The 25,341-nt window shown below is 44.0% G+C and overlaps 1 protein-coding gene across 23 annotated transcripts in view; it reads right to left on the bottom strand.

Annotated features, from left to right (window-relative positions):
- The window catches only part of CAMK2B (calcium/calmodulin dependent protein kinase II beta), a 285,827-nt gene that overhangs the window by 23,753 nt on the left and 236,733 nt on the right, over positions 1 to 25,341 (bottom strand). For 3 of the 23 annotated variants that reach the window (XM_074210077.1, XM_074210076.1, XM_074210081.1), the window contains 7 exons: positions 19,794 to 19,831; positions 19,172 to 19,243; positions 14,102 to 14,146; positions 9,723 to 9,771; positions 5,511 to 5,639; positions 4,484 to 4,612; positions 2,198 to 2,326 (listed from right to left, as the gene is read on the bottom strand). In XM_074210077.1, coding sequence (XP_074066178.1) covers positions 2,198 to 2,326; positions 4,484 to 4,612; positions 5,511 to 5,639; positions 9,723 to 9,771; positions 14,102 to 14,146; positions 19,172 to 19,243; positions 19,794 to 19,831 — 591 coding nt within the window. Of the gene's footprint in view, positions 1 to 2,197; positions 2,327 to 4,483; positions 4,613 to 5,510; positions 5,640 to 9,722; positions 9,772 to 14,101; positions 14,147 to 19,171; positions 19,244 to 19,793; positions 19,835 to 25,341 lie in introns of all 23 variants that reach the window. The other 20 variants (XM_074210097.1, XM_074210088.1, XM_074210091.1 and 17 more) reach the window with 13 other exon arrangements.

Here is a 25,341-nt window from a genome sequence, read left to right as displayed (position 1 = left end):
GGAGCTCAGATTCCTTTAAAGTACTCCAATCTTGTCTCTGTTCTTGCAGATCAGTTCTCTGAGGGACTGTTTCTCTCCTCCTCCATCTCAGACTACTGCAGGCCCACCATCACCAAGGCTGCCCTCTGTGCATCTCTCTGCTGTTGCATCACCTCTGCCATGTCTCTAGTACTCTAGGAGATCCGAGTGTCTTGGGCACTCATCTTGGTGGTGAAACTTATCCCTTCCTTTCCCTTTGGGCAGCCAGGCAATCCACTAATGCTCTCCTGCCTGCCTGGGATTCTGTTACTTTCCATTTCATTTCAGCCTCATTTTTCTTTGATGCTTTACCATCTGGCAGGTTTAAGGAGCTGTTACCACCACCACCGCCCCCCCAACCAATGTTCTTTTTGGTAAGGGTACTATAAGTGATGGCACTCCCCCCTCTCTTCCCCCACATTTTGCCTTCCTTATCAAATGTGAATGCACAGTTCTATTCTTCAAAATTTTCCCTTTTACCTAGCACATATTTTTCCCCTCCTGTTTTCCCTCCCCAGTTTTGTTTTCTCAGTCCATATAACCTTTGTCTATTACTTCTTACTTCCCTTTTTGTAAATAATCTCTGTTCACCAACTCTATAGATTCTGGGAAGTCCTGTCAGCTAAAAAGCCATTATCAACTGCTGAATATGGGCCAGGTCTGGTACTAAGCACCAGGGCTCCCCATCTTTCAAGGGGAATTGACTCCAGATCCTTGGTCCATTCTGGATCTTGGCACCAAGCAAGTTAATCCCAGCCCCAAGCCCCACCATGAGATTCTCTTTTACCCTCTAATTTTAGGCGCCCCAGGGGAGGATATGCCCTTGTAGTTCAGGATTCCCTGGCAGCACCATGAGCAACAGGAGGGCCCTGGCCAGCCCTGGGCTAGCCCTCTCTGGTAGTATTCCCTATGAAATCTCCTCCAGAGTGGGAGCTTACCTGAGGACCGCCCTGCCATTCCTGTCCCCTGTCCCCCGTGCTTTGGTCTCCCCTGTTGTCGTGAGCTCTCCTTATCGGAGAGCATCTCAGCTCTGCTTGTGTCCCTGGTGTTTTCCCTGTGGCTGTCGGTGCCTCATCTTGTCATCCATCCCTGTAAGTGATACTGTCGCTCTGGATGGCTCAGGGCAAGCAGGCAGGCACCAGACTTGCAGAGATGTGAGGTGGCCCAGGAAACAACCCAGGCTCAACTCCCAGACTGCTCTGGGTCACTGGCAAGGAAGGGAACTCTAGCACAATTTCGGCTTCCTACCTGAAGGCCAAGCCTTAATCATCATGTGGCATCCACAATACATTATACCAAAGATTTACTGAACTGCCCCAACCTGGGTTCCCATCTCTTTTACCAGAGACTTCTCTAGCTTCCCCAAATCTGGCACTCCGGCCTTGCTGTTGCCAGACCTCCCACCTCAGAGTGACCAGAACTCACCTTCTATTCCACTGCATCCCTATATGCACCACATGACCCCACCCCAATCCCAACACATAAAATTCACCCTGCTCCCTAGATTTCACTTCTGTTTGCTCCATGGATCTGATAAGAGGCAGTGTGATACCCTGGAAAGACCTTGACTCTGATATAAAGAGGACAAAGGTTCAAATTCTGCCCTTGTTACTCCCTATGTGGATAAGTCCCTCAACCCCTCTGGTCTTTAGTTCCTCATCTATAAAATCAGATGGATTGAATCTAAGATTCTTCCTAGCTCTAATTCTGTGATTCTCTGATCCTATAACTGTTTTCTACACTTTGTGAATTCATGACATGTCCATGGTTTTTCTGGGGAGACTGTGGTTCCCCCACTCTCAGATACTGGCCTGACCCTCTGGTTATATTCAACCCCCCCCCCCCACTCCACTGGAATCATATAACGTGTACATAAAGCACATGCAAATTTAAAGCATCTTCTTTCCATTAGTATTAACTACCCTCTTAGAAAGTAAGGTAATAGACCCCAGATCTTGGGATCCATTCCATCCTCCTCACATGCACCCAGAAACAACAATATGAAGACAAAGACTTAGTTGACATCACTCCTCTTTGGTGCCCAGCCCCTTCTTGGTTGGTTTTCCCTGTCCCCACTCCACTGTCTCACAGATGGAAAAGCCATGGCTGGCCTCTGAATACCAGTGCTTGCCCTTATAGCAAAGCAGCAAGCAGGACCACCTAAAAGACAATTACTTACATGAGGTGGGCAGGGGGCTTAGGAGAGATGGAGATGGACAGGACTGGGGCACAGCTGGCTGGGACCCCTCAGCGTCCGGTGTCCCTGAACCCCTCCTCACTGGACTTAGAATGTCAGAGATCCTGGGGGCTGGGGCGAAATAGACAAGATGGTGAACAAGACACAGGGGAGGAGAGTGCAAATAGGACAGGACAGGACGGATGGGTGGGCACGGGGAGCCAAGCTGGGGGGCAGGGAGGGAGGGAGGGAGGAGAGGAAGGGAAGAAGGGAGGGGGAGAGGGAGGGAGGGGAAGGGGAGGGGAGGGGGAGGAGGAGGAGAGGGAGAGGGGGAGGGAGGGAAGAAGGAAAATGGAAGGAAGAAGGAAAGGAGAAGAGGGAGGAAGGGAGGGAGGGAGGACAGGGAGGAGAGGAAGGGAGGAAGGGAAGAAGGAAGGGAGGGAAGAAGGAAGGAAGGAAGGAAGGAAGGAAGGAAGGAAGGAAGGAAGGAAGGAAGGAAGGAAGGAAGGAAGAAATTATTTGGGTGTTAGGCAGAATTTATCTGTCAAGCTTCAAAGGCAGTCCAAGTAGGAGAGCAAGATGCCACACGTTGATCAGAACCAAGTTCCAAGAGCCTTCTAGAGATGGAGTGTTAGAGAGTAGCAGGGAGGTGGGAGCATCCCCTGACCCAGGAGAGTGCTTGCCAGGATGGTGAATTATATTGGACCTAGGGACACCCAATGAAGGCAAATGAGGACATGCAGTAAGAGGATGTCTCTTACTCCAAGCGGAAATGAACAGTTGATTTCCTTTCTTCTCTGTATATCACATTTAAATGTATACCTTTCCCCTATCCCCTCCAATTAAACTAATTCAAATATGAAAATATGGACCAAAAAAACTAAGATTTTTTGAATGAATAATAGAAAGGACCCACTTAGTTCAAACCCCTCATGAAAGATGAGGAAAATGAGGCCAGGGACATGCAGGAAACTAGTTACATTTAATCCAACCCCTTCATTTTGGAGATGGGGAAACTGAGGTAGCTGAATCAGGATTTGAATTCAAGTCCTGTCACTCCAGATTTAACATAAATCAAGAATACTGATTAGCTTCTGTATAAACTTAAGCCACAGGACTTCTTTAACTATTTCATTCCTGAGGTGCACTAAAAAGAGGATTCAGTTGACAAACCACTCTGATTTTTAATCCTTCCCCCAATCAGGTACCCACCAATTGTATAAAGTGGGGTAGGGGTCCCACAGAGAAGAAAGTTTTCTTTCTCCCTAATAAGGCAAGAGAGACTGGACCAGAGATCAAGAAAAATTTCCTGACAATAAAGGTTGCTTTAGCTCTATGATGAATGGAGATAAAAAAAAGAACCAAGGAGTCCTCTGCCCTGGAAATTATTTATATTAGCCCAAACATCTACCAAGTTCAACTCAACTTCAGCATTCCAGGTTCAGACAACATGAGCTTGGGGGGGGGAGGGAAGGCCTCAGGAAAGCCCTTCCCCTTTAGGAAGTCACAGGATCATAGATTCAGGGCTGGAAGGGACCTGAGAGGTCATCTAATCCAATCCCTTCATTTTAGAGATGGGGAAACTGAGACTCAGAAAACTTAGTATCTCAGGAAGGATTTGAATTCAGGTCTTTCTGACTTCAGGAACTTGAGGGAAGAGGATGGGAAAGGATGTGTAATTCTTGTTTCCTATCCCATTTTCCAGCTTTTTGGAAGATCAGGCCAAGTTGTACATAGGCTGTATTTCCCACTCTGCTACTCCAGGGGGTTATTGAAGCTGAGGGCGAAGGTGGGAGTCTTTTCCTTCCATCCCAGGAATTCCCTACAACCCATCTCTCTGAGTCATTCCTGAAAAGGAACCTTCCTTGGATCATTCTTTGGGCCAGGCCCAGAGGTGGGGTCTCCAAGCTGGGGACAGGACAGTAGGAAGAGTACAGGGCAGGCTGAGGTTGGCTGGAGAGCTCTAACTGTAAAGGCCGAGACATCCCAATAGGCCAGGGAGAGGGAAGGTGAGTCATGGTTAGGCAAAGCTGGGTTAAGTTTGGGGACTAGAACAGGCCCATGGGAGTTAGGACAGTGCCTCAAGGCGGACAAGAGCACCTTCCTGGTCTAGTCTGGGGCCCCCACTGGAAAGCCTGGGCAAAGGTTAGAAGGAAAGCACGCAGGAGGCGTTAGCAGCGGCCATCGAAGAGAAGCTGGGATGAGTTGTGGGTATAGCTGACTTAGTCTGTCCCGGTCATTCACAGCAGCAGCAGCAGCAGGGCCCCGAGGAGGGGGCTGGCTACTTACATGGGAATGGCAGGGGACTCATGAAAGTCGGAGACGGACAAGGCTGGGGGACGGCTGGTTGGGGCCCCTCGGCTTCCAGGGGCCCTGAACCCCTCCTCACTGGGCTTAGAATGTCAGAGATCCTGGGGGCTGGGGTGAAACAGATGAGAAAGTGAATACAAGTCTAGAGCAGAAAAAGACATCCAGAGGGAGGCGCAGATTGGGAAGGCAGGAAAGAGCAAGCAAGACCGAAATTAGTTCTGGGTGGCTTTGCTTGGGACCTGAGGGCCAGTGGGAAACAAGGAGTCTGTGGGGATAACTGGAACTTGATATTTAGTAGACCCCAAACCCTTCAGGTCCTGGTCCCAGACCCACAGGGAACCCTAGCCAAAGGGCATGCAGAATGCGGTGAGATTTACTTATTTCCTACTCTTTCTTCACCTCTCAAGAAAAGGATTAAGGGGTGAGAGTATAGAGTCCAAGCTAAGGACCCTAGGCTTCATATTGAAAGTGGACCCTTGGGGTGAGAGGGCAAGTATCGCTTCACTCTCCCCTGGAAGAGTTGGAACAGGACTCTGGGAATTAAGGACATTATCTAGTAGAAGGGAAAATAAAGGGTCACTGAGAAAGTAGAAACTCCTCTCCCTCTCCTTCTCAGGGAGCCCAGAAGGTTAGTGGAAGACCTCTTGTCTCGTGTGGAACAAAAATAGTTTGATTAACATCTATAATCAGTTGCCAGGTGTCTCCCTAGGTACACAGGTGCTAGGGCCTGGAGAAACCCTCCTCAGTTCTGCTCCTGTCACCCCTCCAGGTAAGACACAATCCTGCTTGGAAAAGTTGTTTGTGCTTCTTTTTGGTTTCTAGGGCAGCACAAGACAAACATCCTGTTCGATAGGATTCCCTAATCTCACACAGCTCCCAAAGAGTGAGGGAACCTCTGGGTTTCTTCAGAAGTTCCCTTAATGATCATCCAACCCCATAGGGAAGAAGAGGACTGGATAGAAGCACCAATTCTAAAGACACCAGAGGGAGGGTAGTAACTACTTACATAGGACAGGCAGGGAGCTTAGGAGAGATGGAGACGGACATGGCTGGGGCATGGCTGGCTGGGGCCCCTCAGCTTCTGGGGCCCCTGAACCCCTTCTCACCGAGCTTAGAATATCAGAGATCCTGGGGACTGGTGAAGGTGAAACAAATGAGAGAGTGAACAGGGAAGCAGGAGCAGAGGATGAGATGGCCAGGGGTTGGAAATGTATAAAAGAATGAAAAAAGTGAGAGAAGAGAAATGCAGGGAAGGATAAGAACAGTTGGGAGACAAAGGTAGAGTCTGAACCCAGCCTCCTGGGATCCCTAACCCAGCTGGGCCCTAGAGATGAGGGAGTGAGGGAGTGACCAACCTCTAAATCCCAGTTGGACTTCTAATATCTAATAATAAGATAGTCTTCACCGAATCACAGAATTTCAGAGTAGAAAGAGATCTTAGCAACCAACTAATCCAATCCATCTCTGAAAAGGAATTCTCATTAAAAAAATGTCCAACAAGGTTATTCAAACTCTGCCAAAAGATCCCCAAAGAAGAGCAGGTTACCTCTCTTGAGGTAACCCATTTCCCCTTTGGGCTGGGATGCACTCTCTGATAGGAAGTTTTCCCCCAACAGTAAAACCTAAATTTATCTCTGCAATGGCCACTGACTGTTCCTGATTCTGGATTAATAGAACAGACTAATCTTTCTTCCATCTGACAGCTTCTCATTCATATATGAAGAGAGTTACCATGTCTCCCCGGAGTCTTCTTGTCTCCAGTCTAAGCATACCTAACTCTTCCAACTAATCCTCATACAACATGAACTCAAGGACCATGATGTCACTGTTCCCCTGTTAGTCACCTTGCGCCCAAAGTGATCAAGTGTCTCAGATGTGGTTTGATGCTCTTTTATACTTCTTCATTAGGGAAATTCTCAAAGGACCATTGATTTTATCCACTTTCCTGTAGTCTTTATTTGGAAAAGAGAGAGGCTCCTTCCAGGGGGAGAAGCTGCCCAGACCAGGGCAGAAGGATTATAGGATTTTAGTCTTAGAAGGGAAGGACCTTTAGGGATCATTTAGTCCAATTGCCTCATTTTACAGTTGAGGAAACTGAGATCCAGAGAGGGAAAGTGAATTATCTCAATATAAAAGAGCTGAGATATGAACTTAGGTCCTCAGACTTTAAAACAAGTATGCTTTCCACCCCATACTGGCCCACACCATTTAGTGAAATACAAACAGGAAAAACCTCAAGAGAGACAATGGACAATTCAGGCTTTTTCAAGAACTCAGCCTGATTTCTTTCTCCTTCTTTGCCTATTATCGCTACCACTACTACTGGCTTTAAGTTCTGCAAAACACGTGGTAAATATTATATCTTCCATGATCCTCACAACAGTATTGTGAAGTAGACAATACAAACATTATGATTTCCATTTGATATAAGAGAAAAATGGAACTTCAGGGAGTTTGGGTGACTTGTCTAAGACTACCCAACCAAGGGTGGAAGAGCTGAATTAGAATTTCTTGACAGTCTGTCTCTTCCATGGCCTGATTCCTCCATCTCCCCTTGCCCCCACCATCAGCCATGACTTTGTTGAAGAAGTTGAGGGCTACAGGGTGTGAATCATGGAGGCTGATCCTGGAGAGAAGATGTTCCCTCCAAGGCTGTGGTAAAAGAATGGGCATTGGGAATGGGGTGGTGGGAATGGGAGAGAATACTGGAGCCTGGAAGATATGGGGGTGGGAGAGGGTAGAATCAGAATTCTATGGTATTTAGAGTCAGTGGCAAAAAAAAAACACATTAGATCTGCACCTAGATGACCTGGGTCCAAGTCACTGCCCCTCTACAGACCTCAGTTTTCTTGGACTAGAAGACCTCTAAGGTCCTTTTCAGCTCTAAAGCTATGACTATGAATAATTCCCATCCCTCCCAGTTCTCAGTTCTATGATCCTAGCACAAAAGAAATTTTCTTAATGAAAGCCCTTGGCCTTACCCCTAACCTAATAGCAGAGATGTGACAGAAGTTGGCAGAGCCTTCTAAACTAGGAGTGTTGCAACCAACCATGCTTGAGGAGTGATCCCTGAAGCAGGTTTCCCTATACCCTTTCCAGGAACAAATCAAGGAGTCAACTTCCTAGACCCCAGCTTCCTCCCCATCAGCTCTTAGAGGCCTTGGTTTTCTCCTAAAGGGAGATTTGAATGAAGCTGGCATTGGTTATTTCCTGGCCATTAAGAGATGAGGCCAGAGGATTGATTGACTGCCTATTGATGCCCTTCTTTGCTATTGTAGCTCTTGCCTTCAGGTACAAGTGATTCCTTCAGGGACTCCTTGTGACTAACTGCCTATATGTTACTAGGTATCGCCCTCTTCCCAGCTCTGATCAGGAGGAAGACTGGCTTTTGTAATGGGATAGTCCCAGAACAATGCAATTGGCAAAGGATCAGAGAATGGATTTTTAGGCTGGATGTCACAGTAAAAGTTCCCTCAAATAGATGTGGATTTGGGAATACTCTATGGTTGGAAAAGAAATAAAAAATGTAAAAATGGGGTTTAGGTACATCTTATGGTCTGTATAGATGTAACAATTTACAAAGTGTCTTTGTATCTTATCTGGACAATGTTATAGGAATATAGGACAATGTTATAGGAAGCTAATCATTTACGTGACTTTTTCCTGGCTTATGAAGCATTTTTCTGTATATTTCTCAGAAAACTTATATGTTCCCATATAGAACATACAGACCCTTGAGGGAAGGTATTTTCCACTTTTGTTTTTGAAATCCCAATGCTTCACATATCACTTGGCCTATAGTAATTGTTTAATATTTGCCTATTAATTTATATATATATATACATATATATATATATATGTATATATATATATATATATATGTTACTTCACTAGAACCTGACTACACTTTGAGGTGATTGGTCATTTGTGTCCAATTCTTGGTGATCCTGTGGACCACAGAACATTAGGACCTTTGACCTGAGAGTCTCAATTTCTGATGCCATAACTTTTGAGATTTTAATACTATCCATGGGGTCTTCTTCGCAGGGATATTGGAGTGGAGCAACTGAGGCAAACAGGGTTAAATGACTTGCCCAGGATCATACAGCTAGTAAACTGGTTCTTTTGACTTTAGGCCCAGTGCTTTTCCACTACCTGTAACATACTTGGAATCAGGCAGTACAAATATTATAATCCATATTTTATAGATGTGGAAATGTACTCAAAGCAATTGGCCTAAGATCATTCAGGTTGCAAATGGTGGAAATGGAAACACAAGCCCCATATCCTGAAAATCAGTCCAATACTCCTTTCCCTCACTGCAGCAGAAGGCTTTTCTAATGTTATTAATCTTGAGAACATTGGGCAGGATTCCAGGAAATGGGAACCTGATGCTATTGCCATGAGGTCTAAGCTACCCTGGTGGGTCTAGGGGAAGAAAGCTTTTGGGAAAGGCCTTCAGGTGATTGGTTTTAGGGCTGCATGGTGGGGACATCGGGGAAGACCTGCCTGCTTGAGAGCAAGGAAACGCACCCCAGAAGTGTAGCTGAAATGAATAGTTTCTAGCATTTAACGCTTGAAATGCAGTGTTAGGGATCATCCATCAAGCCTAACCCCCTCTTTTTCCAGCAGGCCTAAGGAAGAGAGATGATTTGAGGAGATTTAAATCAAGGTCTTTGGAAGTGTTCTTCCTAGAACACTTCACACTTCCTGTGACCTGCTTAGTAAGCACCCATTGGATGGAAGAGACTACACAAAGGGATGCCAGAGAGAGGGCAAATAGGTGAGAACATGCTCTCAATAGGGACCTCTCTGCTTCCTTAGGTGGTATTGGCAGATAGAGAGTAACAGTAGAATTTAGGGAAACTTTTGGTTTGGGCTAACTTTGTCACAGTCTGAAATCACTCTGCTGCCTCTTTTGAGTCTGGGATTGCTAGGTTGGCACATGTCACTCAGACACCCTGATGCAGCTACAGGGCCTTCTCAGTCCCATTTTATAATTACAGTCTAAATGGAAGGTGACTCAGAGCAGCCTATATTCTGTTCTTTTTGTCTTTCATTCATAGGGGCTTCTTACTTTTGCCTGCTTTTCTTACTCTTCCTTTGAATCAGGCCAGAGTCCAAGGTATTTCCAACCCTCTTAATTTTCTTCAAGAGCTTCAAGTCTCTGACCCTTCCTGTCTAACTGGCCACTGGAAGGTCAGCTGAGGGGCCTTACCTTTGGTGTCTTCATCCTCTATGGTGGTGTTGGTGCTGTCTGATGATTCCTAGAGGGAGTACACAGGGAACAGATGAGAGAAACAGAAGAGAAAGTGTTCGACAAGAGGTATCCATTAGGGAAATGGCCCCTGAGGGTCCAGGGGCAGCAGAGGATACAGAGCTGGAGCAGCCCCCAAGAGCTGGTAGACAGGATTGAGTGATCTCCAACTAAGATAAAAAGCAGCCCTCTTCTGGATGAGGCCTGTCCCTGGCTAAGGTTCCCATCAGGAGAAGAATCACTCATGGTTTGTTGTGAGATTCCACTCCAATCCAAGCCTCTTTCCTTGAAACTTCACAGAGCAATGCCCACATTTTAACAGATCTTGGAAAAGTTGTGTATAGCAAAGCTATGAGCTTTTTTTCCCCCTAGGTCTGAAGCACCTCCCAGCATCTTCCCTTCTTTCTCCACTCCCACCTCCCATCTCTGTACGTTGTGCAGAAGAATTTGAGCCATTCACCAAATGGCTCTGTCTCTCTCTCTCTCTCTCTCTCTCTCTCTCTCTCTCTCTCTCACACACACACACACACACACACACACACACACACGACTGGACAGAGGACAGCACATAAAATAGAGTAGCTAAATAGAACCTCATCTTTCTGAAAAGAGAAGCAAATAGCAAAGAAACAGGCTAATGACAGGAATTCTGAAACAAGAGCAGCAACATTTGGGATAACAGCCACCCTCCACTAACATCCTGCCTTTCTGGTACTTCACTGTAGTGTAGGGGTGAGCTTGTGTTTTGGAAGGCTGTGCCAATAGAATATAAAGAAGCTCTGACAGGTTATACCACACTGGAACCATTTTGAGTGCAGACCTGGCAGCAACCTGTGTGGTTCCTGAGGACCAGCTCACCTAAGGTCAAAGGTACTCATCGGGGTGTTGGTCATGGGGCACTGAAAGCAACACTTATTTTCTGTACAGTGGACAGAGTGCCTATTACGCTGATAGAAACCCTTGAAACATTGGCCTATTTTAAACAAAATCCCCAATAATTTTCAGAGAATGCCTTAAGAATCAAGAAACACCAGCTTCAACCTCTTCCACATTTTATATTTATAACCATGAAAGAACCCCACACAGGCTCCCAGGTGAGCAGAACTGAGGTTTAGGATAATGACTGTGAGGAGTATCAAAAGACAGATACATTCACTGAGCCTCTACTGCTCAGGCAGCAAAGTGGATGTTTTAGAACTTCTCAATAAAAGGCTTGAAATGAAAAAGGACAAAACATTCAATTAACCAGAAAACTCAATTTACTAGAGCATCCTTTTCATTGGGTGTGCTTTCTGGCTAATCTGGATATGACTATGTTTCTGTGAGCTTACAACTCCCCAGAAATGGCAGGGAAATCTCCCATTAACTGTCAGGGATAGAAAAGTTGCCGAAATTTGCAGCAATATGCTGCAACCCACACAAAGGACAAGAAATGCTTCGGAAAAGCATCTCTCCTGGTATTGCCCCCCTCATTGAAGTCTTTTTCTTTGTACCTGTGTGAATTCCATTCTGGTTTTACAAGATCCCTAAGGAGTCTCTTGAATTTCCCCTGTGGCTCCAAAACTCTTTTTATAACTAATGTTTTGGTTATCTATGAGGGAAACTCAAAAGACAGAGAAAGAGTTGGGTCTTTTTCAAAATGGTCCTGGCTTAGTATTCTCCTCAGTCAGACATCAGTGCAGACTTCTTGGGGTCTTCAAACAAACCCAGTGGTTCAGTGGATCACCCCCTTGTCACAAAGTACTTGTACTATCTCTCTAAAATAATAATGGCTTTCATTTGTATATAGCTTTTGGCATTACACACATGGTCTCACTTGAGTCTCATAACAACCCCAAGATTGTGAAAGAGTGGCTATTAATATCTCTTTTATAGAAAAGGAAGCTGAGTTTCAGAGAGATTTAAGTGATTTGTCCAGGGCTACACACCTAGACTATGTCTAAGATAAGATTCAAACCTGGGTAATCCTGATTCCAAGGTTAGCACTCTTTCCACTATATCACAATGCCTTTCTTGTAAAAGGGAGTGGGGAAGAAGTAGCTTCCAGAAAAGCAGAGCCCCACTCTATGCTAGTGGGGTTGATCTGGCCCAGAGGGAGGCAGAGAAATGATGAACTTCCAGTCCCTGTATGATGAACTCAGGAAGCTGGGAGGGAGGTTGGGTGGGCAGGTTCAGGGGAGGAGGGATTCTCAGAAGGAGGACCTCAGTGCCACATATAGCCTGACAAAGCTTCTTTTGAGCCAATCCAACCACTATAGGCGGACACCAGATCTAGTCAATCTTCATTCTCATTAAACCCCAAGCTTAATACAGAGCCTGGCATGATGTAGATATTTGATTAATAACTGATGATTAACCTCAGTCACAGGAAACAAAGAGGAGGCAGCTCCCCTCCTCTCCTTCTGGTGTAGAGGTCACCCTTGAGAAAAGAGTCCTCCTTGCAGAAAACAACAGGCAAAAAAGACTACAGAGAACACATAGAGAGAGACACAGACACCCACACGCATGCATGTGCCCCGGAGAACACCTCATTCAAAAAAGGACAATTTCCTTGAATTATATAGCTGTGGAAGGGACCTTGGAGCCCATCTAGTCCAAGCCTCTTCTCATCCAAGAAGAAAATAAGGCCCAGAGACAGGAGGAGATAACCAATACCACACACAGCTAGATGATAAAGGAGTTGGGGACTGGAACATGCTTGCAGCTTGAGACTAGTCATCATTTTCACCATTTACTTTTAGAAGTTCCTCTACAAGACAATTGGCGATTGAAATTCTATTCCAATCACTTCACTCTAGAGATCCCAAACAAGGGGAAGGGCTTCCCAGGTTGCAAGCATCAGGGCCTAGATTCAAATGCCCCAGTTCTCTGGCTCCAAATCCACTTGTCCTTAATATTACACCCCACTGCCTGCCACGCAGGATGAGCCTTCCTGAGGGAGTACTTGTGGGCCTGCCAGCCAGACAGTGTGGCACCAGGAGAGAGAAGGCCCCCTGTTGCGCTAGCACCTAAGCAGAACCCCCACCCCACCCCCACAAGGCTCAGGCTTCCTCCCCTGGAATGGTTATGCCAATGCGCTGACATGAGTTGATGATCAGAGTGGAGCAGAAGTGGACAGGAAGAAGGAGTCTCTTTAGTAGAAAACACTGGAGGGCAGGAGAGTGGGCTTGTCCGAGGTGGACACAAGTATATGAGCAGAGGGGGAGGGACCAGGCATGGTGCTGCTTCCCTCAGTCAATCCAAGCACCCTACTACTTTCCCCATTGTCTCTCTAACTCACTCCCAAGCTATTCTGGATTCAACTCCCTAAGAGCCCATCTCTAAAGACCAGGAGATCATTGAGGCCTTGGAGGCTTTACCTAACTACTAACCAACACAAGCTGGATCCTTTTCTAAAACCCTTGAGGCTTCAGAGAAAGACACTGATAAAAGTAAAGACCATAGAATCCAGAGTCTGCTTTGAGAAGGAAGCAGGGGGATAGCACAGTGTACACAGGTCTGGGAGGAGGCCCATCCTCTATCTTGGTGAGGAACTACTAGTTACCTTCTCTATTATGAGACTATGGAATCACCCATGAATCAGCCCCTAGCCCTATAAATGAAAGGGCTTGTTGACTTGACACCTGAAGGGCTATATTCATTAAAACAGCCCTGAGGAGTCCCAAATGCTAAGTTCCTTTTCTTAAGCACTGATCTGTGTCATTCATTGGAGGATAGATGGAAATTAATAATAATAATAACAACATATCTACATCACTTTAAGTATGCAAAGTGCTTTATATGTTGCCTAATATGACCTTCACAACAATCCTGACACAGGTACTATCATTATTTTAATTTTGCAGATGAGGAAACTAAGGCTAAGAAATTAAAGTCATCTAGCTAGTAAGTATCTGAGACAAGATTTGAACTTAGGTCTCCTTGATTCCAAATGCAGCACTCAGATCCCCAGAAGTACAACGCCTTCTAACCAATACTGAGATTTCTAAGGGCTTTTTAACACTCTCCTTAGCCCTGTTGTTTATTCTGTACTCTCAAGGAGAACATGATATCAGGGAGGTGAGTAGTTGGAACTTCCCCCACTGTTGGCCAATTGGGTTAAGCAACACAACCTCCTAACTACTAACCAACCCAAACTGGATCTTTTTTTCAAAACCCTTGAGGTTTCAGAGAAAGACACTGAGAAATGCAAAAACCATAGAGCCCAGAGTCTGCTTTGAGAGAGAAGCAGGGGAATAGCACAGTTACACAGTGATCCCAACTAGCTGGGTCCAAAATAACAAAAGAGAAAAAAAAAAGAAATTCCCAAAAGGGTGAGAAGGAAAGAGAGGCAGCAGTACCTTAATCCCGTCCACTGGGTTATGGATAACGGTGGTTTGAGGCTCCTACAGAGGAAGAAAGAGACAGAGGAAGGAAAGAGAGGTAGAATGAGGGAGAAAAAAAAGAAATGATTCCAGTAGAAAAAGAAAACATTGAAGAGATAGAGAAAAGTGGAGAGGTGACAGAGCATGATGGAGAGAGAGATGAAAAGAATTTCAGGAAAGAGCAGGAGGGAGGTAGAAATGGAGGGAGGGGGAAGCAAAAAGTAATTAGTTCAGTGAAAGACAAATGATTCAAAACAGAGAGTGGCAGAGTAAGGCTAGAAGAGAAATCTGGAATTGAATTAACATGAATGAAATAAAAAATATCCCAAACCATGTAAAGATTGTCACCCATCTTGAGAGAGGAGAAAAAGGAATGGAGAGCATGAAAACAACAGCTGTGGGCTCACTTAAGGCTGAGAGAAGCATTTCATGTTATGTAGGTGAGCAGAGAATAATAGATTGCTGTGAGGACAGAGAGGAGCCAAAGGAGGGGTCTAATCCCAATGCCAGGGTCACTGCTGGGGTCTGCTTTAGAAGGATTTCCTCTCCCTTCCCCCATCACTGTCTGGGTGGTCTTCTCCAGAGGCTTTTCCCAATGGGTAGGACAAGGCAGTGGATAGTGCCAGGTTTGGAGCTATAGCTGTGGCAATCTGGATAGGGGCACTTGGGACAAGTAGGGGAAATTCATAAATACTCTTATTTGTAGTGTCATGTTTGTGAATGCAAAAGGCCACATCTAACCCCAATCCAAGTGGAACCAATGCAATTTGGGGCTTGTCTCCCAATAGCAAAACAAAATGGTACTAGGGACCAGAGAGTACATGTCACACTCCTTCCTTTGGGGCTCATAGCTTTCAGTTCAGCTTCTAGTCCCTCAAGTTTTCATTCCTTCTGAACCAAAACTCTTTCCTTCTTGCTCCATCAGTTTTCAATAGCAATAAAGGACTCAAGCTGAGGAGTGAGTCTCTGGTCTTAACTCCAGACCTTCACTAAGCAAAGGAAACCAGCTCTTAGTACACAAACCAGCCCAAGGAATGAAACTTTCTTAGGGGACATCTTGCAGTTGCTCTTCCCCAAAGCACAGTCATGAGGCTAAATGGAGCCCCAAGGTAAAAAAAAAAAACTTCCCAGTCACAATCATGCTTAGCTGGAGAGAATACATACATGTCTCAACCACCCTGTATATGAAAATTTCAATTTTCAAAAACATAATAAATTTGTGGGTGATGATTTACTCACAACAGAATTCACTGTAAGAATAACGTTTCTAGTTTACTTGAACTATTAACTGAACAAAAACAAATTTATACATCACTTTTGAGTGATATACAAGGTTCATGGAAATATATATTCATCTGGCCAAGAGAACCTGCTCATGTGGATGTAGACAAGTCAGAAGAGGATATTACTTTCTGTATGCTTAGGGCATCCTTGCAAAATACATATTTCAAATTCAGTGGCAGTCTGTGTCATCTTTACCAGATCATTGGAGGCTCACTGAGTATAAAGGAAAAATGGGAAGCATTTCTGACCATTGACCAGGATTCACTGGTATTAGCTCATTTGCAGGCTGCTTCAGGAAGTGGACTTGAGGACATCCATAGCATATCAGATTCAAGGACAGCCCTGGGGAATGGGTTATTTAGTCTAGGTTATCAATTGCAGGTAACAAAAATAACCATGGAAATTCTATGTATGGGTTGAGGAAAAAGCAGAGGCTAGAGAATGGCAGCTCTGGCTCACTTTCCCCCAAAAAGGAAAATTTTAATATATATTTTTGGACATGGACACAATAGGAATTTTTTTTGTTTCACTATACATATTTATTACAAGGATTTTCTTTTTCTTTTCTTTTAAAATTGGAAGGATAGAAGAGAAAGAAAAAAACAAATGCTTGTTAATTGAAAAATGAAATCAAATTAAAAAACAATTTTTTAAGATATTGAAAGCAGTGATTCTTGTTTCCCAGTAGTTCCAGAATAGGCCTTTTCCAGGACCCTACCACTGATGTCCCTGTGCTAGGACTCTCCTAGGACTCTCCTCAAGTCCTAGTTCAGTTTCTGGGGAAGGGAAAAAAATCTAGAGTCTGTTATGAAATAACTAAGCTCATTAGGTCAAAGCAAAAAGTGGCATCATGTGTCATCCTTATCCTCATTCTGCCCTTTCTCTCACTCAGCTCTGGGTTCAGAGGCTAAAACAGGCAGTGACTGACTAAGACCTGGCTATAGGAGACTCTAATAGTGTTCTTACAATTTGAGGCATGACCCTTAATCTTTTTTTATTTAACTATTTTTTTCAAGAAACAAAAATCTATTTTTTCTTTCCCCCCAATGAAAAAGAAAAAAACCAACAACTTTGTAACAAAAAATGCATAGTTAAGCAAAACTTTATATATATATATATATATATATATGTCTCATTTTGCATCCTGAATACATCACCTCTCTCTTATCAGAAGGAACACTTCATTTTTTTCTGGGATGTAGAGGCTCCTCAAATTGAAAACCCTAATATGGTCTGACATCCAATTAGGCCTGAAATGAACCCAGCAGCATTACCACTGTCAGAGGAAGAGGTCTTACTTCTGATCTACTGCTGAGAGTAACTCTACCTTCCAACTCCACCCCTGCCCCAGAAATAGAGGCTCAAAAGCCTTTCAGGGGCCCCAGGGCTGGATGTGGTCCACACTCTCAGATTTTCAGATTTACAAAAACAGCTGTGACAAAGCTGATTCCCCTGCCTTTTACACAGATTTAAGAGAATTGTCAGTACTTAGCATAGGCATCTGCCTCCTACCATTGTTAGAATGGGAAGATTCTGAATTCAAATGAAGAAATAGGCTCAGCTGTAATGAGAGGGAAGAGGGGTAGTTGGGTGGCAGAGTATCATTGGTTTGCCAGTATCAAAGGTCTATTTCCAATTTTCTTAACCTTTTTTTTTTTTTTGGTCTGGGGAAATGTGAACACAGGGAAAGCAGTACCCAGAGAGATATTCTCCCTATAGATGGTTATATTCTCAGTCTTGTTAAGTTTCATAGAGTTATTCTTTCTAAACATCTCATACTGTTAGTTTCCAATCCCTAAATTAAGTTGATAGCCTTTCAGATGAACACAAGGGACTGCCCAGATCAATGACATTTTTCTCTATAGAAAGTCCCCCACTCTACACGACAGGAGCATGACAATCAACAGGCATCCTGGACTACTCACTCCCAGAAATTTTTCCTGGTCCCAGATCAGGGCTTTGATTGGGGTTATTCCTATTGAGAGATATTTTCTCCTTGTCACTATGGGTAATTAAAATCCACTGAAAGATACTGGTCCTTGGATTTTGGGTAGATCTAGACCAGATGTGTCCAACCTGAGGTCCACAAGCCACATGTAACCCTCAAAGCCAATCATGCAACATTATTACATTTTATAATTATACTCATTGGTAATATGGGTTACATGTAGTCATAAATAAATATTAAATTTTATATATGGCTCTTGACAAGTTTTTGTTGGACGATGTGGCCCAGAAGAGCTAAAAGATTGGACACCTATGGGACCATCAATTAAGCTTTTTCAATAGGGAAATTAAAAATCAAACAAGTTAAATAACTTATATAAACAACAGGAGGGAAGGCAAAGAGATTGATGAACCTAGACAGGGTGTGCAAATCTCTTGCTTGCTTTCTGGATAATTTGGTAATGCCTCTTAATGACCAGGATTCATTCCAACCTCACCTTGAACTGTCAAACATTCATTCCTAGAGATAGAGATAATAAAGGAGGCATTAGAATATATTTTGTGTTCCTGTAACCCTGAAATTGGAGGTGACAGAAGGGTAGGACTAAAATGTGTGGGTCCACAGAATTTAGCCCTTACTAGAGGATCTCTAAAGTTGAGCATCTGAAGAAAACCCAGTGGCCATACCAAAAAAAGCATCTCTGCAATAATATGCCCTATCATTTGCTTGAATATCTCCATTGATGGGGAGTTCACCAACTCCTGAAGAAGCCTATTTCACTTCTGCAGAGCTCTATTTGTTAGGAGGTTCTTCCTAATATCAAGCATAAATTTGCATTTTTTCCCCATTTCAAGCCTATCGCTTCTGGTTTTGTCCTCTGGGGACAAACAGCACAAATTCAAGCCTCCTTCCAGGATCATCTGTTGATTTAGAGTAGAGCTGGTTCTCAGAGCTTCCAACCTTCCCTCTCAAATGGTCACTGATCAAGAGCTAGAAGGGACCATTTATATCCAGCCCCTTCCTTTTTCAAATGAAGTAATGGAGACAGAGAAAGGAAGCAATTTGTCCAAAGTCACATATTTGAACCTAGCGTCTTCCACAATGCTTCTCCAATTCACCCCATACTCCATATTCAAGACAGGAAACAAAACACTCAGGCTTCCTTCCCAGGAGCAAAAGCTTTAACCTTTTTTTTTTCTTCAACCCAGTACTAGGGACACCAGAATTTCCTCCAGCCCCATCTTTCTTTGTTTCAAGATTTTTCTTCCTAAGATCTATTTAATAAAGGAGGTCTTATTCTGTACTTATTTCTTTACCAGTAAAACAATTACTAAATTCTCCTACTGTGAGGGCATGAGGAGTTGCCTGTGGTCTCCTGCCAAACTTTGAACCCTGAGAAATCATCTGGTCCAAGTCTGATTTTTATAGATGAGAAATGTGAGACCCAGAGAGATATGAGTTCAAGATCACAAATAGTTCATCAGTAACAAAGTTCATCAGTAACAAACTTGTTCTAGAACCTGTAACCTGGCTGAGATGTCAGGGTTCTTTCAACCACATGAGAGACCCAAACTTAATCATGCCTTATTGTCCCTCTTTCCCCAGTGATTCCCTCTAAGACCATTTTCCAGAAGAGCTCTTCCCTCCCTTCAATGCCTGTGTATCCTTTTGGCTATTGGTGAAGATCACTATAATAGTGGCCTATTTTGTCCTAACCCCAAGCTGGGGTCTTTTGTGGAAAAGTGACCAACAAAAATCCATTCGGCCCAAGGAGAACGTAGGAAAGAAAAATGGAAACAAAAAGAGCTCAGTACCAGAGCAGCAGGAGGGAGCGTCCCCTTGGGGCTGGTCACACCAGCGCTGTTTTTGGTGCTGTTCGTCTGGGGCTGTGAATGAGGAAAGAGACAGAGACAGAGACAGCAAAGACAAAGACAGAGAGCAGGAAAATGCCATGTGAATACTTGGATCTATTGCAAAGATGAGAGGAATAACCTAACTAGACACCCCCTTTTAAGTTAATCCTAGGAGATTTTGGACACTGGATGGATCATAAATAGTAGGAAGGGACAGGGAGGGGCAACACTACTGTGGCTACCTGGAAAGGATGGAAGAAGTGAGAAGTGCCAAGGCGAGGTAATCAAGGCTACAACTCAAAGTAGGTTTTCATTGGGCCATAGGATTATAGATGTAGAACAGAAAGGTACCACAGAGGTCATCTGGAGTAGAACCTCTTTCATTGTATAGCTGAGGAAACCAAAGCCCAGAGAAGTTGTGACTTGCTCAAGATCATGCAGGTCATCCAATATTCAAACTCTTAATCTGGTATTTTTCAACTGCAACATGGGTGTCAGAGCTAAGAGCAAAAGCTACCAGGGGACGTCACCCAGCTATCCCAGAACTGGTGGGGCCCAAAAAGTTAATCTGGAAATACCTCACCTTGACTCCATCCGCCTTCTTATTCAGTAAGCTCTTAGCTGCTGCATTGGGAGGGAAAGAGGAGGTGTTAGAGTCAGAAACCAAATTCCAAGGCAGCTTCTTGCTGCTATACTGACAGCTGGTCAATAGACTCCATTCTGTCAGAGGGTTCCCATTAATAATATACACAGGCCCAGCTACCAGATCCTTCCTGATCCCACCTAACCTCCACAGGAGGAGAACAAAGAGTTTGGACAGTCCCACATGAATTTTGGAGATATCCATCTACAGAGGAAGACTCTGGGCCCCTTGAAGATGAGAGTGAGAGAAAGGTTCCCAGGAAAACAATAGTCTTTCCCTCTCAAAGTGGTTCAGTTCTCAGAAAGAGATGGTCAAATTCTAGAATTTGCCAGGGTCTTGGACTTTCTCATCTATCAAAGTTCATAGGACAGACTCCACAATGATTGGGTATTAGTTCTGAGAATCTCTCATTTCCTTGAGTTAATGTTTACCCTCAAAATCCTTGTTCCCTTCCTGAAATCCATGAAGAATGTTTAAAGATCCTTATCTATATAAATGGTTTCCAGAAGGCCAATCAATTAGAAAAATATTCTCTGATCCTGTTTGGAGTGGGCTGTGGTCTATTCTAATGTAAGGTAGGATTGGTCAGAGAAAAAGAATGTTTTAGGGGGTCAATCCTACCTTGCCCCTCTGTCCCAAGTACCCTGAAGTCTTTGCCTAGGATATAGGCCATATATAAAAGCAGAGAAGGGCAACTTTTGGAAAGGCTGTCCCAAAAGGTACCTATCCCTTGAAGTCAGTTGAAGAGTGTTGAACAAGTTCTAGCCATGAGCATGCCCAGCAATACCCAGGTCAGTCACAGATTCTCAAGCCAACCAGATACTTTCCCCAGTAGTAAGGAGATGTATGTGGCAATGACAGCTGGTCCATGTGCCAGAGAAAAGAAGCTTTGAGTTCTCCCTTGGGTACTTGTGCCAAGGGTTGACAAACCCTACTGCTTCCTAAACATCCTGTCCTGGTCCCTCAATGGACAATGATTTAGTGCTCTGTAACAAACCCTCCAGGTGGTCAATTCAGGTTTATGTCTTCCTCTCTGGACACCACCTGTAGTAGCTTCGCTCCAACATCCCTGGGTCCACTGAGAATCTCCTCCTCCAGGATGGGTTCCCTAACAGTCAAGAACTTCCCACAGCATCTTGAGCCCACGGGGGAGGGGGACTCTAAGTAGGCCAGTCAGTAAAATAGACCAGGATCTGACCAATCAATACATTTAAGAGTAGGAATAAAAAGAATTACTTTCTCCCCACATTATCTTTTTTAAAAACGACAACACTATCTCTGATGCATTTGTATCTGGGTTGGTTTAGGAATTTTCTTTCATTTTAATGTGGCATGGAGGTATTTAATAAATGGTTTGGGGACAAAGAAATCAGAAAAGCACCTAGGAATTGTGAATTCCACACATTAGGCAGCCTTCTGAGGGAAAAGGTTTCATATTCCCCACCTCTCCTTCCCGCTGAAGATATCCCAGTCCCAGATATAACATATTCATTTTGGTTTCAGAGCAACATTTTATCCCCTTCAGCCCATCCTCCCTCTGGTCAAGATCCCTCCCTTCCCCCTTCCCTGCCCACTACCATAAGCCCCTGCCTTTCTTCCTGACCGCATTAGCCTATCCCCGACAAGATTCTTGTCAGTGGTTTCATGTTTCTTTCCACAATGCCAGTTGGCTTTGGACCAGGAGGGAGAGGTACCTTGGGTGGTAAGGCCAGGTACCAAGAAAGCAGATAAGGGATTGATTGATAGAACTCTGAGAATAGGAGAGAAAGAAGAACTCACAAATTTGAGAGAAAGAATGGAGACACTAGGAGAGCTGGGATTTGGGGTGAGAACTGGCTGAAGGGGCTTAAGATCATCAATTTAGATCTGTAAGGGACCTTAGAGGCCATCTGGTCTGATCTCATTTTACAGATGAGGAAACTGGGATCCAGGGAAATGAATCTGAACCTAGCTCCTTTGACTTCAACTCAAGCACTTTCATCTAGACCAAGACTGGGATCCCCTGATAGGGAAGAGAGAAGAAAAGAGGGAGTTTTGAAATGGTTTGGGTTCACAAGGCCCTGACTAGGGGCAGTGACAGAGAATGGTAGTAAAGTTAGGATGGAAGGTTGGAAAGGAGGGTGAACATTTGAGAACTGGTCTTTGAGTAGGAGGAGGATGATACATGGGAAAAGCTCACAATCTTCCAAAGTTGTGGCCTCTAAATCACATAAGGGCCACAGACTCCCCCTCCTGATGAAACCACACAGCTTCCCTGGGACCCAAGCCCCGCCAAGTTGTGGCTTTTGCTAGAGCCTCAGACCTCTTGTCCCAGACACAGATGCAACTTTTCTGAATATCCCAAGTCCCCTCCCCCACCACCACCATGAGCACCAGGGACTTCCCCCTTTGCAAGTTAGAGTCTAGGTACAGAACTGCAATAAAAAGTTGGCTTACCTTACAGAAAAGTAAAGCAAAAGAGACAGGCAGGTGAGGGAAGGAGAGAATTGAAGGACAAAGGGGAGGGAGAGAAGGGAAGAGAAGAGAAGAAAAAAGTTTGTGTTGATTCAAGCAGAGAGCATGTCTTCCAGGAGCAGGACTCATAACACCCAAAAGAGAAGCAGAGCCAAGTTTTTTCTGCCCCTTTCCCACCTTCTATTCCCCCCCACCCCCTGCCAGCCCATGCTTACTAGTGCCCCCTCCCAGGTCAAAAAGGGTGGCCATACAAAGCAGCCATCCTAATCTGGCTGGATGCAATGAAGGTCAGATAAGCAGCGACCTGCTTTGGGGATGCTCAAACACAAAGGCAAGAATGGTTTCTACACTGGGCCCATGCAGTGGAGGGGACAGGATGACTGCAGAAGCTGGGCTCCCTGCCTCCAACTCAAACAAAGCTTTGGCAGTCCTGCTGCCACCACTGAGGCCCGAGGGAGAAACCATCTGGGCGCCAACCTTAGCTTTGCCTGTTTACAAGGGCTCCTGGGTACCCTAGTACTAAGGGCCTAGATGGTCAGGCTAAGTTCCTACAGTTCTAGCTGTTCCACTGCCTTTCCTGAGCTCACCCAAGGCCATTGGAGTGAGAGGTAATGCTTCCCTGAGGCTTTCCAGAATACATCCTATTTTAATACCTTTATGGAATCTGTCAGGCTTCAGTCCTGACCACATTTACTCTTATAATAGAGGGCAAAAGGGAGATAAATACTAGTTCAGACTTAGCATAGCGGTTTACAGAGTACCTTCCTCACAACAACCTTCTTGGGGTGTAAGATGTGCAATCATCATTAGCACTCCCATTTTATTGATGTGGCAACCAAAGCTCAGAAACCTCAAGGGATTTGCCATGATCACAAAATTAGTATGCCAGACAGAAGCAGAACTCAAATTCAAACTTAGAATGATTCAACTACATAGCATTTCTCAGTTGATAGGAGCCCTTTTTTTCCAGAAACCCTGTGCCATAGGTAATACAACCCATCTTTCAGATGAAGAAACTGAGGTTCAGAAATGTAATGCCACTGTCATATAACTAGTAAATATCAGAGATAGGATCTAAGCCCTCCTTCTGACTCCTAGTACTCTTTCCTACCACATTGTTCTGCCTTTCTTATGTCCATCTCCTCAACTAAATTGTTAGTCTCTTGAAGGTAGGGGACACCTTGCATTTCTTTATGTCTGGACCCAGAACAATGTCTCCAGAGTCCCTGTTCAGCAAATGTTTGCTGCTATTGATTTCCTCAGAAATTCTTCATGCTTAAAGTTTGTACTCTGTAAGAAGGATGTGCTACACGTGAATACGTTTCATTAGCATTCTCAATGGCAGCTAAGATGACCCAGAGAGTGGATACCAGGCTTAAGGGTCAGGAAGACCTGAGTTCAAATCCCGACACAGATACTTACTATTTGTGTGACCCTGAGGCAAGTTACCTCTCTCAGGTTCAGTTTTCTCTGTCTAAAATGGTGATAAAAACAGGTACCTATCTCACAGTATTATAGGAAGGAGCAAATGAAATTAAGCAGATAACAGTGCTTTGCAAATCTTCAAGTGTCATATAAATGCTAGATGTTTTTATTATTAAGGTTCAGATTCCTTTATAATTTGTTGCTGTTTAGTTGTTTCTGTCAGAACCAACCTTTTGTGACTCCTTTTTGAGATTTTCTTGGCAGAGATACTGAAGTGATTTGCCATTTCTTTCTCTAGCTAATTTTACAGATGAGGAAACTGAGGCAAATAGGGTTAAGTGACTTCCTTCATACCTACTACAACTGAGGCTGGAGAAGCCCAGGCAAGTCTGAGTCCTTGAAGAGGGGTTTCTTGAGTTCCATGCACTTTGGAGAATAAGAATGAGATCTTTCTACTCCAAGAGACCAGGGAGCCTCATCAAAACTTGGACTCAGCTCTTCCCTATCTGAAACAAGTTAGTGACCACAATCCATCTGGCTCCAACAAAGGTATAATTAAATAAATGTAATTTTTTCAAAAGGGGCATAAGAATGTTATGATTAATAATTATTTGGCATCTTCTGAGTGTCTTGCCTGAATAGTGACTTCCAACCCCACCCCTTAGCAATGTCAAGGTATAAACATTCACTCCTTGTAACCTAAATTGCAAACTCTTTTCCTTAACTTCTATAGATAGTCAAAAGATCTTAAACATCAGAGCTAGTACTTTCTTTGGGAAAATGGATGTAGGAAAGAACATACACTAGCCAGGCTGCTGGGTGAAAGGTGACAATAGGCATTGCTGTTTATAGCTATCCCAAATAGTAATTTTGAGAACTATAATTAAGAGTCATAATTTTTAAGGCATAGCCTTAAAAAGTTCAAAGAAGAGACAAATGCAAACTTGAACCTAGCTCATCACATTAGTGACTTCCTATGGGCATCAAGCTATAAAGCACCCATGACTGCAGAATTCCTTTATCTATTTTTTCTTAGGATACAGAAGCTCTTCAGTTGTGGTGACATGTAACATGAACCTAGACTCCAAAGAACTTCCCTCCCCCAATCTCCTTCCCAGAAATGAGGGGGTAGGGCAATATAGAAAATGATACCAATCAGTCTCCTGAATGAACCAACCAAGTCCTACTCTCTGCAAATCTGCCTGGATGTCTCTTAGAACTCAGACTTTATCTGCTTAAAAAGAGACAAAAATTATCTTTATCTTGAATAAAGGATGGTGGTATGTCCCGCCAGCCAAAAATAAAAACCCAAAACCTAAGAGATGTCTGTTCAACATTGCAAAATTCCAAGCAGAGCATCCCCAAATCTGAGCTGATGCAAACTAGTCTCATAATTGGAAATCTAGTAAATCTGTAATAAGATTTTAATCATAAGGGATGAAATCAGCATGTAGAGCTGGAAGTAACTTTAGAGAACATTATTTTAAGAAAAAATAGCTAATGTTTATATAATGCTTGAAGGATGGCAAAGCACTGTACTTATGAAGAAACTGAGAATGTTGAAATAGGGTCATGCCAGTGTTCAACCAGATATAGGCAGAGCAGGTCC

This window comes from Macrotis lagotis, chromosome 1 (assembly GCF_037893015.1).
Source record: "Macrotis lagotis isolate mMagLag1 chromosome 1, bilby.v1.9.chrom.fasta, whole genome shotgun sequence".
NCBI classification, from domain to species: domain Eukaryota; kingdom Metazoa; phylum Chordata; class Mammalia; order Peramelemorphia; family Peramelidae; genus Macrotis; species Macrotis lagotis.
This window is presented reverse-complemented; position numbering and strand designations above follow the sequence as displayed.